An 18,877-nucleotide genomic window follows, 5' to 3' on the forward strand; every position below is an offset into this window, starting at 1 on the left:
AAATATTACTAGTTATCAGCAGATACAATAATTAAGTTCAAAACAGTTCTAGTTCTAGTAAAAAATGAGATATACACCTGAGCATGGAAAAATATTTTCAGGAAAAAGCAGGCTTAATAGCTGATGCTTTTACATAACTGCAATTATGAGAGCACATAGAATTCCTATCGCGTTTTATCGTCACCGCACTTACTTAATCTTTCTAATGAATCAGTGCTCGAGAAGAATTACTGGGAAACTTCGAAATGGCATGCTAAATGCACTTTACATATAAACATCAAACCAAAATTAGTGATATATTTAAAGATTTGCATAAAAGTATTAGATTCACCTGCTTATATGAAGACATGAGACAGCGAATTATGTGCATAGAAAATTGTAAGCATTCTGAAACGCTAATTGTGGTTGTGTGCATATGCCTATCTATAGAATATGGTGGAAAATGCATTTTCCGCAGTCGCTTCCAACAGTGTCCGTTTCACTTGAATCGGAAATAAGGCATAACTCAAGTTGGTTTATTTTTACCCATTCGAACTTTAATGCGTTCTTATACATATCTTCACATGCACTCACATTCATACACATACATAGATGTGCATATCTACAAACGAGCATACATGCACATTCATATATCCATAAAAATACCCAGTTTCATAAATAAACTGCATTTACTAAAGCAATAAGGCAAATAAAACTAAAATTTCATGCTTTAACAGTCTATAAATATGCATGGGGCCAAGTATACATACATACATACATATGTACCATACATGACTGCATTCATTTGAATATTTAAGTGTATAAATAAAAGTATGTATATATGTGCGTGTGTGTATTTATATACGTATGCAAAATAAGATATGTATGTATGTAGCAGTATAAGGATACCTTTACCGATGTGCGCATGTATGAGTATTTGAGCCTACAGACATATATATGTATGTAAAATCGTGTTCGAATATGGAATGTGGCCATCGGAAAACTACAGACTCCCAAAGTTAACCATCGCTAGCCTTAAACTTCGCTAGCCGACCTTCAACCCCGAACAATTATTAAACTAATAATTGATTCTGTGGAGCACATACAGTGGCGAGCATAACTGAGTGCATGACGACTTAAAATTACCTCCTAGACTTAAATTTATTTTTTATACTACTTTGCGTAAGATTTTTGCGCAAATAGTTTAAAACTATTTTATGATCGATCTTTATCTTCTGTGCGATGCTACGACTACTAACATGTCGGTCAACTTCGATTAGTTCTGTGATTTTATCAACATTTTCGACATTATCAACATCTTCTTTAAGGTGTTAGGGGTAGTCACAATTTTCAAAAAATTGAATTTTTTTTGCATTTTCTTAAAGTATAATATCTTAAAAATACTGTGTAAAAATGTGAAGCGAATCCGACAAACACTTTTCGAGCGCTCTGGAGCGTTCGCAAAACTTTAAATGCGTTTTTCTCAAAATTATGTTTTTTGAACTGGTGATCACTGTAACTTAAAAACCACTGGGTAGATTTCAATAAAATGTATACTGCTTTTGAAAAACATAAAAAACTCGTGCCTGATCGAAGGATTTTTTTTTCAAAAATTTCCATTTATTAAACAATTAATTGTCGGATTTTTTCTCGAAAATCTGAAAAATATTTCCTGAGACCGCCCTATTCACAAGATTATCTATTAAGAAAACTAATTTCTCTTGTCTGAGGGCACTTCTGAAGAAATGGGCTCCACACAAATAGCGATAACTTTTACAATTATTAAATAATTTTTTGAAATTTTGCTAACGTCAAGTCGAAACATGATGTACTAATGCTATGCTTTTATTTTTGTAAATTGACTAGCAAAAGAAAATTATTGAAAATCATCATTTTTTCGGGCCTCTGACTACCCCTAACCCCTTAACATGAACAGACTCGACGAAACCCAAATTGCACGTAATTAGCTGTTGAAGTATCGGCACCATAAACACCATTCACAATTTCAGCGAGCTGGCTTGCACTGGCGGCTTTATCGAAGAAAAACTGTAAAATGTATCGCATTTTCTCTATGTTGATTTCCATTGTTAACGCCCTGTTACCCACAACTGAATGGAACAAACAAAAAACAGCAGTAGAATATTTTTTGTATGAAACTTAACAACGAGCATAAATTTTAAATTGTTTGATCGATACTTTGCGTGAAAATAATGGATTTCTTTCTCCCTAAGCAAATATTCTTTCAATATTTTTCTTTCTTTTACCAAAACCATCAAAAAACCAAACTTTCAAATTTCATACGAAGTTTAGAAAAATCCAAAAAATTTTGATCTAAATATTAAGCTTTTTAATCTGAAATTTTAGAAAATTTTCAAGTACGCAGTAACATGACTCATGAAATTTTAGTAAAATAAATGCGAATTTCAATTGACTAAAAAGTCGCTTGGGTTTTGCATTTCTGGTTGAAGCAAATGCGTCAGATCGGTTTGCAAAACAAAATTAAAAAGAGTCAACTAACGTTTTGATGAATTACATTTGTTATATGCAACAAACATAACAACAAAAGTTTTCAAAATCATTTTGATTTACAGACGCTTAAAGCTTGCACTTTACCAAAAAATAATCAGCTATAAAACTGCACACTAACAATTTTTCAGATTAAAATTGAAAATTTATGTATATGAAATTATTTTAAATTTTTAAAATTCCAGCCGTAAGCCTCCGATGCTAGCGCTGCACTACTTTCAGTTTGTATAATAATTTTATTGTTATGTAAACCTTTATAAAATAAAATAAAATAAATAAATAAATTTTTAAAGATTTTGTAAAAAGTTTGAAAATTTCATTTATATGATTTTAGTCAAAGAAGGAAAAGTATAGTACAAAAAAATAACACGAAAATGTTACCTTGAAAAACATCGTAAATATTAAAAAAAAAAGATCAACATGCACTCAGTTATGCTCGCCACTGTATATATCCAAATGTATGCATGCCTACAAATACATATGTACATAAGTAATTAGCCAGCAGTTAAAATTGGATCGCAACTGTTTCTGAAGTTTAAAGTCATTATTTCGCATTCAAATTTATATTTACATATGTTTGTGTGCGTGTGTATCATTTAAACAAATTTATAATACAAAAATGTTGGAAGGTGCCAAATGAGCGAACTGACTCAGCCAATGGAATTTCCCCTTTTAGGTCCCGTTGGAAGAGTTTGCAGATTTTGAATCTCGGTTGGCGCTCGGAAGCGTTGCATATTTCACGGAGCGCTATTCTGATTCTTTGGTGTCATTTTTCCGAAACGAACAAATACTTGAAACTTTATATTTGAAAAATAAATCTCAAGCTGTAATAGGGACTTCGATCCACATGAGGTTAAACTTCAACTGTTTTGTTCTTGTTATCGCATTGTTACTGAATTATCGAATACAAAAAGGATTATAAATTTTCGAAAAGAATTATAAATTTTCCAGTTTTTTTATTTTCGAGTGGTTGCATTTTTTTGTAGACTGACGCGGACTGGTACCGACCCTAACTGAGGTAGCCAATAGCTAATATGTACATTCCAGTTTGCAGTAGTTCAACTAAAAATAATACATTTTGCAAATATAATTTCATGAACATAATATATGTGTGTACATACATTCATATACACTAATTACATTTAATATTTACAAATAAATGTACGAGAATACACATACATATACATATGTAGGCACATAGGTACTTGCTATGGAAACATGGAGTTTCATGCTTCGGTGACTTATTTTTTTAATATTTGCCCAACAATGAGTTGGCTTTAAACTTTGTTTACCCGCACATACATATATATAATAATATGTGCACTTAAATTCGTATATATATACATATGTCCTTACCTATCTGTGTGCATATGTATGTAGAAGTGGGGTCACTTAATTTGCACTAATTATATTTTTATAATCGCTCAACCCAAAGTGTCAACAAACGTGTCAAGAGAGAATATATCAAAGGTTAAAATATTACAAAGTAAAAAATAACCGCATAAAAATAAATCTAAGAGAACACCAAATGAAATACTACCGCAATATACATGAGTACCCTGCAGGAAAAAGACTAGTTGTGAACTAAAATAATACCAGCGCACTTTTTAGCTCAAACAGTTCGTCTTCTATCTTTTTTCTTGTAATAACAGTGCATTTATATATATTATATATAATATATATATGTAATTGACTCTTACACCCTTTATTCCTGCTTCGAACTCCTTCTCCTATTTGTGGTGTGCGACTTGATAGTTTTACACAAATTTAGAGACCTACAGTTTTAAGCCGGCTCCGAAGCCTGGCAGAAGTACATTCGGAGGTTTGAAATTTCCTGCCGAGGTGTGGCCGCTATTAGTGAAAACTTTTTCTATCATTTGGTGTTTCATAACTTGAACCTGAGACAACCGAATGGTAGTCACGCACTGTTGAGGACATGAAATATGTACCTGATCAGCGTACTTGGCTGAATGCTGGGTTCTCACCACCCTAGTCACCACTCATGCCAAGTAGGCTTGTAACCATAGTGAAAAGATTTTTAGAGGTGTACAGATATGCCGACGTCATTTGATTTGTGTTTCACTAAGCTAAAGCTAAATTTTGTGAAACACAAAACGAATGATGTGGAATCCAAAGTTCCCCTCAAATTTTTTTTTTTCACCATTCCTAATGAGCAAACCTCTTACCTATCATCCTTGGCTTGTAACTGGCAGTCAAAAGAGCAACGGGACACTCTTGCGCGATGATTGTGACCAGTCGGAAAACTAAGTGGCTAAAGGCAAAAAAAGGTAGTTAAAATATAAAAGAAAAACAGCCAGGCCATTTCATTCGAACGTTTCAAAATATTCTTTTTTTTGTGAGTAAATGAAACTTCTTTGAAATACAGTAATTGGTTAAACATGCAAGAATTGGTTGAAACTTACACTATTTGTAACATAGCATGGTTTCGAGGCACCACATTTTCATTCATTAAAATTAAACTTCTTATACAGCTCAGACGAAAACAAGGTTTAATGGACCCTTCCGTAAAATCTTGGGAATAAGTTTTTTTATAACTATTTTTAAGGCGCACATCACAAATTGAACGCGGAGCTCGGCCGAACATCCAACAAAGGATATTCAGGAGTTTATTTTTATTGAAGGAAATGCACAACAACGAAAAAAAATTATCAAAACTCAATGCAAATTTTGAACCACTTGAAATTTATAATTTGCGTTATAATGGGCTATAAAACTTCATGACCTGAATTTTTGTAAAAATTCTGCAAAAAGAATTTTTTTTTAGCTTGATATTTGTTAAATATTTGTGAATTTTTTTTCTAAAAATTCTGTATAAAGAGTTGAAAGTATTTTTTTTTTTTTGTGATATTTGTTAAATTTTTGTGATTTTTCTATAAGGTGCGGAGCTTTGAGTTTATGGTTTTTGTTGCAGAATGCACTATACTTTTATAAAAACAATAAAAAACATAGTTAAAACTTGGTAATTCATCGCCAACATTACCGAAAGTATAATAATTATTTCTTCTGAAGTTTCAAAGCTTAAACTGAGTTAGTGCAAAAATATTAACTATAAATCGGTTTCTCTAATCTTACAGACTTGTGATACGAGGCTGCACATAGAGGGTATAAATTCTATGCAAATATTAATTTATTGTTGCTTTTATTTAATAGAGTGTTTTTCAAATAAATATACCCATCACTAACTACATATTCATAAATGCTAAAAACAGTCAACTAACTGGTATTATTCTGGGCCATAACGAACTAGTTCAATTTTTGCTATTAAGCACCAGTATCTGGTCTAGAATGTTTACGTACTAGTTTGGCTCTTCCCTACAGGGCACCTACATACGAGTATATGTACATATGTATATGTGTGCATATAAAATATTACACCTTTGTATGAATGTGTGTGTATAAGTACCTCTGTATGGCATCCATGCACAATTCGATTCAATTTATAGTAAGTGACTCAGGCATCAGTATAGGCTGGTGTTGTTGCTGCTTTGTGTGAATGCGAATGACAAAAACGTTGGCGCTCCTTTTTGATTTACGCACGCCAAGAACAAAGCATAGAATTGACGGCGTCCGAGACATTCAGCAACGTTGACCCGTGACACACTCTACTGGTGTGCATGTGTGTGTGTGTGTGCGCATATGTATACTTATGTGTATAAGCATACGACTTAAGTTGAATGCCTGAATGTGTTTTTTAGTAGAAACGTCTGAAATAAGTACATATTTATCACTGTTTAGATATTACCGTTATGATAAAGCCAAAATGCCACAATGGCACACGACTATGTATTCCGTTAATATGCACATGAAGCAACTATTTAAATACATACACACATACATCCATATGCACATTGTCGGGTCTAGAAACTCGCAATAGAGGAGCTTAACGTGCTGCAAAACTTTCAGCAGTCGGCCGTCACTGTTACGGCCGTTTTCACAATTTTTTGCTAATGTGAGCACTGAGAACAATTAGTCGACAAGATAAATTCAACATTACATTAATTATTTATTTAATTCACCATATCTGGTGAAAACAAATTTTAACGGAAACCTGAAAACAACGGTCCTCAGTTGACTAATTTTGAAAATTCATTTAACTTCGTGCGCTGTTCATCATTGCCTTGTTGGAAAACTTGTTTGAGCAATGACAAAACATCAAAAATAAAAACGTGTACAGTTATGTTTCACATAAAAACTTTATTCTTATAAAAATGTGCATTCATATTTACCTATAAGCAGTTAACGAAGTTGCCAAGCCGATCGGGTTGGTGCGTGACTACCATTCGGAGTTCACAAAGAGAACGTTGGTTCGAATCTCGGTGAAAGACCAAAATTAAGAAAACGTGTTTTCTAATAGCGGTTGCCCCTCGGCAGGCAATGGCAAACCTCTGAATGTATTTCTGCCATGAAAAAGCTCCTCATAAAAATATCTGCCGTTCGGAGTCGACTTGAAACTGTAGGTCCCTCCATTTGTGGAACAACATTAAGACGCACACCACAAAGAGGAGGAGGAGCTCGGCAAACACCCAAAAAGGGTGTACGTGCCAAATATATATATATATATATAACGAAGTTATAAGAAGTGTTACATATGTACAGCCGTGTTCAAAATTATAGCAGGGCGATGAATTATTAAGTGTTAACTATTTTTTTATATAATTTTTAAAAATATATATATAATTTTATGTTTCTATAAAAGTTTAGCTCATTTTACAACAAAAACAATAAATTTCAAAGCTTCAAACTTTATACAAAAATCACTAAAATTTAACAAATATCAAAAAAATACTTCAAAATGTCTAACTCTTTATTCTGAATTTTTATAACCCATACAGTTTTATAGCTCATTATAGTCCAAAGAGCAAATTTGAAGTGGCTCAAAATTTTAGTTGATTTTTGTCCATTTTTTTGTGATGCCACCGGAACTATCCCATTCTTACCCCACTTGGTCCTCTTTAAACCATCCTGTGGACTATATAAATCTAGTTAGTATAGCTAATCTATACTAATATTATAAAGAGGAAAACTTTGTTTGTTTGTTTGTTTGTTTGTTTGTTTGTTTGTAACGAATAGGCTCAAAAACTACTGGACCGATTTTAAAAATTCTTTCACTATTCGAAAGCTACATCATCCACGAGTAACATGGATTACATTTTATTTTGGAAAAAAATAGGGTTCCGTAAGATATTTGGATTTTTCGGACACAAACTGAAAAAAATCTTATATATAAAATAAAGTCAACTTTTTGTGTGTGTTCGCTAACCGGCCGTGTCTGCACCGAATTAAACCAAACTTACACACATTGTTAAGAAGGTATTGAAGATGGTTTCCGTATAGCTTGGATACCTATTGGTGGATAGGGCTCGAGATATAGGTCAAAACGTGGACCCGGGTAACCTTTGGATGTGTATGTACAATATGGGTATCAAATTGAAGCTGTTGGTGAATGCTTTAGTACAGAGTATTTTTCATGCCGCTCCGTGACTAGGGTCTCGAGATAGAGACCAAAACGTGGACCCTAGAATGTGTTTGTACAATATGGATATCAAATTGAAGCTGTTGGCGAATGCTTTAGTACAGAGTATTTTTCATGCCGCTCCGTGACTGGGGTCTCGAGATATAGGTCAAAACGTGGACCCGGGTAACCTTTGGTTGCGTATGTACAATATGGGTATCAAATGAAAGCTGTTGATAAGTGCTTTAATACGGGGTAATTTTCATACCTATTGATGACTAGGGTCTGGAAATATATGCCAAAACGTGGACCCGCCGTGTCTTTGCACCGAATTAAACCAAACTTACACACATTGTTAAGGAGGTATTGAAGATGGTTTCCGTATAGTTTGGATACCTATTGGTAGATAGGGTCTCGAGATATAGGTCAAAACGTGGACCCGGGTAACCTTCGGATGTGTATGTACAATATGGGTATCAAATGGAAGCTGTTGGTGAATGCTTTAGTTCAGAGTATTTCCATCCGCTCCGTGACTACGGTCTCGAGATAGAGACCAAAACGTGGACCCTAGAATGTGTTTGTACAATATGGATATCAAATTGAAGCTGTTGGTGAATGCCTTAGTACAGAGTATTTTTCATGCCGCTCCGTGACTGGGGTCTCGAGATATAGGTCAGAACGTGGACCCGGGTAACCTTTGGTTGTGTATGTACAATATGGGTATCAAATGAAAGCTGTTGATAAGTGCTTTAATACGGGGTAATTTTCATACCTATTGATGACTGGGGTTTCGAAATATATGCCAAAACGTGGACCCGCCGTGTCTTTGCACCGAATTAAACCAAACTTACGCACATTGTTAAGTAAGTATTGAAAATGGTTTTCGTAAAGTTTGGTTGTAATTCGGAGCACTGGCAACGGGTACAGCGTTCTTTTGAACCAGCCATAATGTCGCTTACTTTTTTAACGCTTGGGCCGGAGCTGAACTGTCAAATTGACAGTGTGAGTTACAATGTGTCAATATTTCTTTCTGATTTGGATGCCATAAGGAAAAAACGTAAGTGCAACATGTAAAAATTGTTTGTGAATTTTTTTGGAGTGGATTTTGGAACAGTGAATAATTTCTTACGAAATTTGAGAATTTAATGTGAAATCCGAATGAAATTATGTGTTCGTGAAAAAAAAATTTTTTTTGTTTTTTTTTTTTGAAAAATATAAATGGATAATGGATAATGGTTAAAAAAGCTCCAATGCTTAATAAAACATATAAATTGAAACGAAAAATTCATGGATGATCAGGAAAAAAGACGATTGTTTATTCATATGCGTTGATTTGAAATTTAAAAACAATCTTCTTTTTTCCTGATTTTCAATTTATATTTTGTATTTACTCAAAAACAAATAGAAAAACAAAAAATATTGTTTATGCCAAAGCGCTTGAATAAAGAATAAAGAAATAAATAATATGAAAATCATATATTTTCTGTTCTAAACCATATCTATTCTATTTTAGTGTGCCCAGCGAAGGGGGCCGGGTTTGCTAGTTTCATATATACAACATGCGATGCGCGATGCTGTCCAAAAAAGCGATTCCGAGCAAATTAAATATTCTTCTACACAGAGCCATACACTCGTATAGAAGGTGTTCAACTGTCTCTTCCGCTTCTACATCCTGACAGCCTCTGTAAAAGTCAAAATATGGTGCCCCAATTATACTGGCATGCCTTCCTATAAGACAGTGCCCAGATAGGACTCCTACTAATATTCTTAAGTCGTTCCTATTAAAGTTAAGTTGATTGTTAGTGCGACCCATTTTCCATTCTGGCCATGTCTGCCTGCTAATGCTACAGATATGTAACTGCCTCCAGCGATTGTGGCAATTGTTAAGCATTTCCTTCCATATAAAAAAACTCTGTACATCCTTTGTTAGATGTTCAGCCGAGCTCTTCCTCCAATTTGTGATGTGCGCCTTTATGTTGTTCCGCAAATGAAGGGATCTACAATTTTATGCCGCCTCGGAAGAGCAGATGCTTTCTTTTATGAGAAGCTTTTTCGAACTTTGGTAGGCAAATGGTAGCCACGCACAAATCATTCGGTTACGGCGCACGCCAAGGAGTATTTGCATGTAATTTATGTTGTGAAAACGCAGTAGTTGAAATAAAGTTAAATTGAGCGCTAAAAACTGAAGTTGAATGGCGAGATAGTGAATAAAATTGGTATTTAAAACTTAAAATAAAGTGTCGAAATTTTGGCCAAATTAAAATTTTGTTTGTTTTCCTTCAATTAAAGCACAAGTGTTTCGCCTCTTTAAACGAAGTAACAGCATTAAACGAAGTAACAGTTGTTCCACTTACGCGAAACAGGAAATTTAGCATGGAACTTCCTACACCTGGCTGAGTTTCAAACAGAGCATTTTCTATTCACATACCTTTGTCTAGTGTGCACATTTTTCCTAATTATACATGTATTGTGCATACATGCATATGTAAATCGTGCACCGTTACATTCCGCATTTTAGTTGTAAAGTATGTACGTTTATCCATTAAGGATGTTCACATTTGTATGGAAACTTTTGCTTCCTTGTGTATTAGCAGGTGCACATTATTCACTTTTTAATTTAAATTGAAATCAATGTCGCCCACAGAACAAAGTTGGACCAGTAGCAGTAGCAGTAGTGCCTACATATAATATAATATATGAAATCGATATATTACAAAAAAAATGTCCAATTGTAATTGGAAAAATCAAGCTAAAATAGTTCGGCATAGCTTTTGGTTCATTGCAACCTGACAGCTTTGGCAATGACTTTGCCATGGCGTAAAACAAATTAAAATTTATATTCTGTAGCAGTCACAATTTCGTCAAAACTATCAATTGATCGATTTTACATAATTTTATGGATGCACATAGCAAATGGTTAAGCTTCAATTAATGGTGCCGTAACCCTAACACCATAGCTTTAACCATAGCCAAAGCCGCAATATTACAGCATTTGTCGATTAATCATGCAGTGACCATAAACAGCTGATACTGAAGTAGAATTAATGCCAACATTGAGCCAACTGAGCTAATTCATTTCTCGTCGTTCATTTCTAATATTAAAATTTGTATTGCAAATATCAAAACAAATGTAAAGTATTTCACAGCTGCTTACGGTTACGGAGAAAAACCAAAATTTAATAGAGACATACGGCTGCGGTTATGGCTAAGGCGCTATGGTTCGGCACCTATGTATAATCGCAGCTTTTAGCGGTTAATATTCAGCTATACCTCTGAAATGCATATTTAATATTATCACGGCTTGGCTTAGAATTGAATGCAGCCTTTGGCAACAATCCAAGGTTAGTTAAACTTTTAGGCTCAGTTAAAACAACAAAAATTTCCAATCGGCGCACGTTCATTTACTTTAAGAAACAGTTGGCATATTTGCAAACATATAATGCGAAAGTACTTGCCTTTAAACAGGGCCATCAAAAAGAAGGTATCAAAAACTATTTTTCCGCAAAATTAAAAAAAAAAATTTGTTTAATAAATTTGTTTGCAATTTTTTTAAAAAGTATTTTATCCTAAAAAATTAAAAAACCAAAGATTTTTAATTGTCAAAAAGAACGGAACATATAATATAATAATATATAAATTAAATTTTTAAAAAAAGTTCAAATAAATTTTCCCCCAAAATTAAAAAAAAATTTTAATATATCCTTAAAATTAAAAAACCAAATGTTTTTTAATACTTCCCCAAATTTAAAAAACAAAAATTTGAAACAAATTTATTTACAATTTTTTAAAAACTATTTTATCCTAAAAATTTAAAAAACAAAACATTTTTAAATGTTAAAAAGAACAAAAGACATTTCACGTTACAAACTCTATATCAAAATTTTCAACATGGAATAAATTGTATTTATAAAAAAATTTAATTTAAAAAAAAATTCAAACAAATTTATTCCCAAAATTAAAAAAAAAAATTAAAAGGAAGTTTTTCCCAAAAATTTCCCAATTTAAAAAATATTTGGAAAAAAAATATCTAAAAAATATTTAGAAAAAAAAAAATAATAAATATTCGGAGTAAAAAATTAAAAAACAAACCATTTTTAATGATAAAAAGAGCAGAAGATAATTCACTTCGCAAACTCTATACCAAAATGTTCAACACTGAATAAATTAAATTTAATAAATTGATTTTCAAAAAATGTTCCGTTTACTTCTTATTATACTCAAGCCATATACAAATAAGCCAATTTTCAGAAAAATTTACGACAATGTCCGAAATACTTTGTTCTCTTCATATGAAATCGCCCCGACAGGTAGCTCTGAAATACGCTCTGGTGTAGAGCGCGAGCAATGAAAGTTCTTTACTCTGACACACTGAACTTTCAGCATTAGCTACAGTGACCTGTCACCTGCGTTGCAAAATGATCTCTAAATTTTGAAAAACCAAAAATAACATTCAGTAAAACAATCGCTAGCAGATCCCTTTCGAAATTAGCATTGCAGATATCTTTGACAGTAATTAGATTTATTGGAGGTTTGCCCTTCAAAGTAATTATTTCTTCTCCCATTCCGGGAGACAAATCTGGTTCATATTTTTTGATGAAATTTACTACAGTTCGAAATCTCATCTTCAACCAATTTTTCGATTTGCCACAAACAAGAAGAGGTACCAAAAAATCAAGTAGAAATTCCTACAATAAACAAATCAATGATCATTAAAAAGATATTTCGCTTGAAATCGGTTTCGTCATGAACAACCTTTCAGCAGTATTTTTCTTTCTCATTGAAAAATGGTGTATGGTTTTTTCCCCTGGTTTTCGTTCTTGCGATGGCATTCATTCCCGATTCGCTGCGAATCGGGGAGTAAAGCTTCAAGATTTTAAGCCGCCACGTCCATTGATATGTCTCTGTATTGAAATTTTCAATTAGTGCAGTATTTGGAAGTTAACCCAGGAAGGCAAGTATTTTATCTATTTCCCATAAGCTCATGCGACCACCACGAACTGCAGAGCCAGCATATTCATTATTAATGAAATTCTCTACTCAAAGTAAAAATTAATCTAATTTAGCAGCAAAAACAATAGCAACAACACCACAGAAATAGCAGCAAAAGCAACAGTAGGAAGAATTAGAATTATTCTCATACTCAAGCGAAGCAGTTGCGGTAGTGGTTTGATTAATAAACAATCAGTAAATTATTCAAAGGTGCCTTTATTAATCCGAGTAAGGGCATCTTAAAGACGACATCAACTACAAAAAATTATTTGTATGCATTGTTATAGCAAACTTGTAAATGATCTCATTCGCTTCGGCTAACTGGCCTTCTCTCAATGATACCTCTTCGACGAAAAAACTACTTGCCTGATTCTTAGCTAAGTTTCTCATAATAAACCATCATTAACAAAAATTCCTTTTTCATTAAAAGCAACAAAAAAATTGCATATCTTTACCGCAATCGCTTAAGAATGTCCCTCATCTGATGCCCACAAGTGGGTGAGGGCTGCTTTATCGGATTGCTTCGTACATCCCTTCGTTGCTAAAATATGCCCTTGCACACACATCTGAACATGTATGGACATAGTTACAAGACATGCACGATTTATTTAAAGAAAGAAACAATGCAATTACTAATACAACAACAGTAAAGGAGGCAATTTTCACCTATTTTCATGTCTGTATTTATAGCATTCCTAAAAACCGCTGAAATGAAAGCAACAGCAAACTGCATCGCATTTATTTATTTCAGACATGGCTAAAATAAGCGCAGTTACTTTGAGGGTTTGGCTGTGCGTTTGGTTACCCATCTAATTAAATATGTGTGTGTACATACATTAAACATACTTACATATACATATGTACATATATGCAATAGAATGGCAAGCGGCTCATAATAAAAATTTTTTTTTAGTATACGAAATAAATGTTGGTCAATTTAGAGGTGATATAAAAAAATATTCCGTAAAATTAGTCGCATTTAAAAAGTCTTCTAAAGTGATTAATTATGATGAATTTCACAGTATTAGAATGGAATAGAATAAAATATATTTTAGGTTTGCTTTTCGAACCCGTGGTCTCGTGTGCTCTCTACTCAGCACAGTACCTTATCCAAACACAGTTTCCTTATTTAAGTTACGATATGTAGAGCTGGGTTGCGCTGAACGTAAATGCCCTTCTTCTAACTGAAATTGGCCAAAATATCTCACCTTCTCCGCGCTATATCGCCACATTCAAGGTGAAGGTGTATTGGAGTCGTTGGGGGATGGACGCAGAAATGACAAGAGTCAGTGGACCATATCCCAATCCTGCGCAAATGACCGCGCAATCTGCAATGGCCTGTGCATTTTCAGATTATCCTTGTTAGGCGTCATGAGTTTCCTAAACCTCTTTTGATTAAACACCTAACTATCCATCTAACTTTAAAAAAGTTAAAAATTGATAAAATTTTATAAAAGAAAAAATTCAAAAATACTGAAAAAAATTTAAAAAACACACTTAACAATACCATTTTTTTTTTGTTGCATCGTAAATTGTAAAGGGTTTTTTAATAAGAAAAAGAAAAAATTCAAAAATACTGAAAAAAAATTAAAAAAATACACTTAACAATACCATTTTTTTTTTGTTGCATCGTAAATTGTAAAGGGTTTTTTAATGAGAGGTGTTATTTTGATATTCAAAGAAAAATGCTATTTTTTAATATAAATGATCGAATGTTTATTTCATTATAAAGAGCAAGGTATTCCGTTCATAGTGGAAAATAACATCAGGCAAATAACCACTAGGACTACGCTTACAGGACAATATTCTTTTCATGAAATTTTCCATAACCGAATTGCAAAGTTGCTGCCCTATGTCCTCGATAACCATCTTTGAGGTCTTGAATCGACCCTGGGCTGTTGGCGTAGACCTTCGCTTTCACGTGGCTCCAAAGAAAAAAGTCACAAGGTATTAAATCACAAGATCTCGGTGGACAATTGGGATGACCTCTTCGAGAAATAACACGGTTCGGAAACTTTTCCCGTAAAAGATCAATGGTTATTAGAAAATCCTTTATATACACTAAGATTTAAATGTTTTTCGATTTCAAAATTTATGATATACGTTTATTTCTAAAAGAGCTCTCAGTGGTCCCAAGTGAAATTTTCAAATGCAGTTATCTCGTAAACTGGAACTCATCTGATAAAATGGAAAACGCCATTAAATTTATAAGATCCCAATTAATTAGGATTCTCTATCAAAACCTTTGCCCACAATTTTAACTTGCACACTTTTTTTGTCAAATTTGCATATGTGAATTGAAATCTTATCGAAATTTAAGTACACATAAGAAGCATCGAAATATACCAACATAGATATAAAACTATTCCACAAGTTTACTCAACTCAATGTTTTTAATTTTTTTCAGATCCGAATTGTTTATCGAAAAACCACAGCAAATCAAATCGAATAAAAAATCCAACCTTAAGTTATTTTTGTCGTAAATTCTCGACTGAACCAAATACAACAAGTTGTGCACATTTCCAATTGCTCAAAGTTCGTAATAGTGGCTGTGGAATCATAAATAATGCTACACTTCAGTTCAAGGAAAGGAGATACAGCAGCATGTCCGATGTTAAAGCACGTGGACCACTGGTCAATCAATTCTAGGCGAAGTCGCACACCGATCAGCGAGAACTCACGGCGACAAGCAGTGGAAGCAGTTGTCAACAAAATTTGCTCCTGCCACCAGTATTCAGTATTCATAGCTTTAGCCATATTATTAGCCGTAATCAGTACTGTCACCAGTAGTCCTATACAGACAACAACACAGGCCGAGGTGAGTTTTTAGTGATTTAGAGCATATTTTAGAAGCAAACATATGTAAAGTTGTGACTGTGATAATTGTGGTGTTGCGCAAAATGAAGCCAACAAATTTGGAAGAAGAATTACGTGAAACCACTGCATCCTGTTGCATTTTGAGCTGCATAGAGAAACAAAGTTGTAACAAATTAATCGTGTAATTAACCCAAAAATAGAATAATGTGTTCAAAGTGGGCTGCAGAAAGCTGATATGGTAAACGCATGAAGGTCTAATGCAAGCCTGTTGATTAGTATTTTATTTTGGTACACTCACTACACAAGATGTTTATAATTGTATGGAATACTTTATTCGAAAGTCGTTGAAGCAGATCGGGTGTTTTTCTAAAGCTTAAGGAATTAAAATATTATTGGAACGATTTTTTTTATTCTAATCTGGTGGATAATTTCATGGCGTTTATTTTTTGAATATATTATCCAGCACGAGGCTACGAATTACATGATTCATTCGATCAGTCGAATAAATCGATTGTTAGGCCCGTTGCATGGCAAGTTGCGCCGTCTTTTTGGAACCAAATGTAGTCAATGTTTAGCTAATTAATTTTTGGAAACAAAAAATTCAGTTAGCATGGCTCGACAACGCTCGCCATTCACTCTAACGGCAGCTGCTTCCTCATAATTTCGACAGAAATAGGGGCCGATGATGCGGCCAGTGCTCTATGAACTGCGAACAATTTTTTATTATTTTATTTTCCATTGATAGCTTGCCCAACCTCACTGAACAGAAATATCAACTCAATTTGCCATTCTAAGCTGCAAAACCATAGTTATCGATATCTATAGTTCTCATGCAGCCAAAAAAACACCCTCTGTATACATTATTTTCAGTTTCATTAGTAAGAAGTCCCACTTATTAAAACATGGCATGATTTTAAGTCTTTTAACTTTCGCCAAAGCAACTAAAATCGTAAATAAAACAGCCTTCGAAAATTACACGCTAAAATTCATAGAAGTAAAAATGTGAAATTGACATAAGCGAAACATATTTTTGACCAGGTCATAATATGGCTGTTAAAAAATTATTCCAGTATAAATATAAGTGGGTCAAATACTACTCATCATAGTCGAATTGGCTTGTGTGTGATTACCATTCTGTGGAACCCTCCTTGTTCAATGTCTGTTGGAAGGTCGAACGATAGAAAATTTTCGTATAGCTCGAATAGTTTGAATAGCAGACGACCTTCGACAGGCAATGGTAAACAGTTTCTAACACAAAACGCTTCCAATAAAAATCAGCTTTCGTTCGCAGACGTAAGAACAGTAGGAGAAATTCGGCCAAACACCAAAATACGTAATTCCCAATACATACTCAGAAGGGTTTTTTTTTACAGAATGCGGAATATAATTATTCGCTAAAGAATCTTTTGTCAACTCAAAGTCGTAAAGTGGATAAACTCCTCAGGTGTAATAGTAATACAATTAAGGAAATAAAATGTTGTATTATTTGCTAATGTTTATACTGACTTGTGGATATTAATAGACATATCAAACGAAAGGAGATTTGTCCAACTATTAAGAAAAATGTTTGTTTACTTCATACTTTTCAACTTCATTCTTCATGCTATCTTATAAAACGTAGAATAAAAATTGAACTCCTTCCTCCTAAGAAATAAAGTATACGCAGTGGACACTATAAAAATACTATACTTGTCGCAGGCTATATTTGACAGTTATTTCAGAAATTTGCATTTACTTATATATGTATTGATGTAAATGATCCTATTTTGCTCAAAAATATTATTGGACTGCAAGTTCTTTTCGTTGGAGGCACCACATGAACCCCAAACCCTAAATAAAAACTGAGCCAATTCCGCTTATTATACTAGGAATCTTATTCACTATATCTATACTAAAAAATGTAATGACTTTTATGTGCACATCTGTATGTACATAATTTTCAAGGCATTGGCAAATAGTTGTGCCTCTTAAAGTTGTCGAACCATTAAATAAAGAGGTGCAGCGCAGTAGTCATCGATGGGGTTTTTTCGAAACAGTTTTTTGCCACCTTTGGTATAGCTCAGGGCAGTATTTTTGTACGTTTGTTATTTGTTTTGTTTATTAATAATGTCTGTTTGTATTTTTCTTTTGCTAGTCTTCTTCTGCATGCTGATAATATAAAAGTTTATGCTGAAATAAGAAATTCTAGTCACTCAGCCGCCCAACAGTCTGAGCTGAATAATTTTTTTTCTAGTGCGTTATGAATCGTCTATTTCTTAAATGAAAAAGAATGTTATAAATGGAAAATGAAATTGAAAAATTTGATAAAATCACTTTTGCCAAGCTTGTAACCCCCTTAATACCTCTTATCATATTAATTATTCATATCTTCCTTTGTTTGGTGTGACGAAAGATTTAAGGGTTTTCGTTAATTCAAGGCTCAATTTTATGTTCGATTTTGTAAGACATCATTCATCGCACTTAACTGACCCATATACTCGTAAGATATTTTAACTCTGCGTTTGTTCGGTCCAAATTAGATTATGCTTCTTTTATTTGGAGACCTTATCCTGCAGTCCATATAAATCGAGTGGAAAGGGTTCAAAAATGTGTTGCGCGTTTCGCACCACATTCATTAAATTTCTCAGGCCCGAAACCATCATACGAATCTCGCTGTCGATAAGCTAGTCTTTTCCCTTTAAGAGACAGAGGTACTCTTCAGGCAGTATCATTTATCTTTGGTCTCGTTAATGGCGTAATTGGCTGCCTGGCTTTTCTAGAAAGAATTAAGTTTAATGTTCCTTGCAGAAATTTTCGTTGTTTTAAGATTTTTAGTGCTAATACGCCACTCGTTAAATTGTTGCCTGACTTTAATTATCTCTCAAGCTGTTTGAATTTGGACTTTCTAAGGCCAAACAGGTATTTCAAATACATGTAAATATTTCTTATTTAGGTTTATTAATCTCGTTCAAGTTCAATTTTAACTTGTTTTTTAACAATTTAATGATTTCTTATGTTGAAATTTAATTGCACTACACTTTTTAATATTAAATATTCTAAAATTCTTGTATTGTAGTTTTAAATTAATTCTTAAATGTCTGTTCTGAATTTTGT

The 18,877-nt window shown here is 33.4% G+C and overlaps 1 protein-coding gene across 9 annotated transcripts in view; it reads left to right on the forward strand.

The window, feature by feature from the left end:
- The window catches only part of LOC128868315 (matrix metalloproteinase-14), an 89,561-nt gene that overhangs the window by 27,833 nt on the left and 42,851 nt on the right, over positions 1–18,877 (forward strand). For all 9 annotated transcript variants that reach the window (XR_008455093.1, XR_008455094.1, XM_054110256.1 and 6 more), the window contains exon 2: positions 15,375–15,785. Coding sequence is in view for 7 of the 9 variants with exons in the window: in XM_054110256.1 (XP_053966231.1) it covers positions 15,534–15,785 (252 nt within the window). In the remaining 2 variants the exon portion in view is untranslated. The remainder of the gene's footprint in view (positions 1–15,374; positions 15,786–18,877) is intronic.

The sequence above is a fragment of the Anastrepha ludens genome, chromosome 6, assembly GCF_028408465.1.
Source record: "Anastrepha ludens isolate Willacy chromosome 6, idAnaLude1.1, whole genome shotgun sequence".
NCBI classification, from domain to species: domain Eukaryota; kingdom Metazoa; phylum Arthropoda; class Insecta; order Diptera; family Tephritidae; genus Anastrepha; species Anastrepha ludens.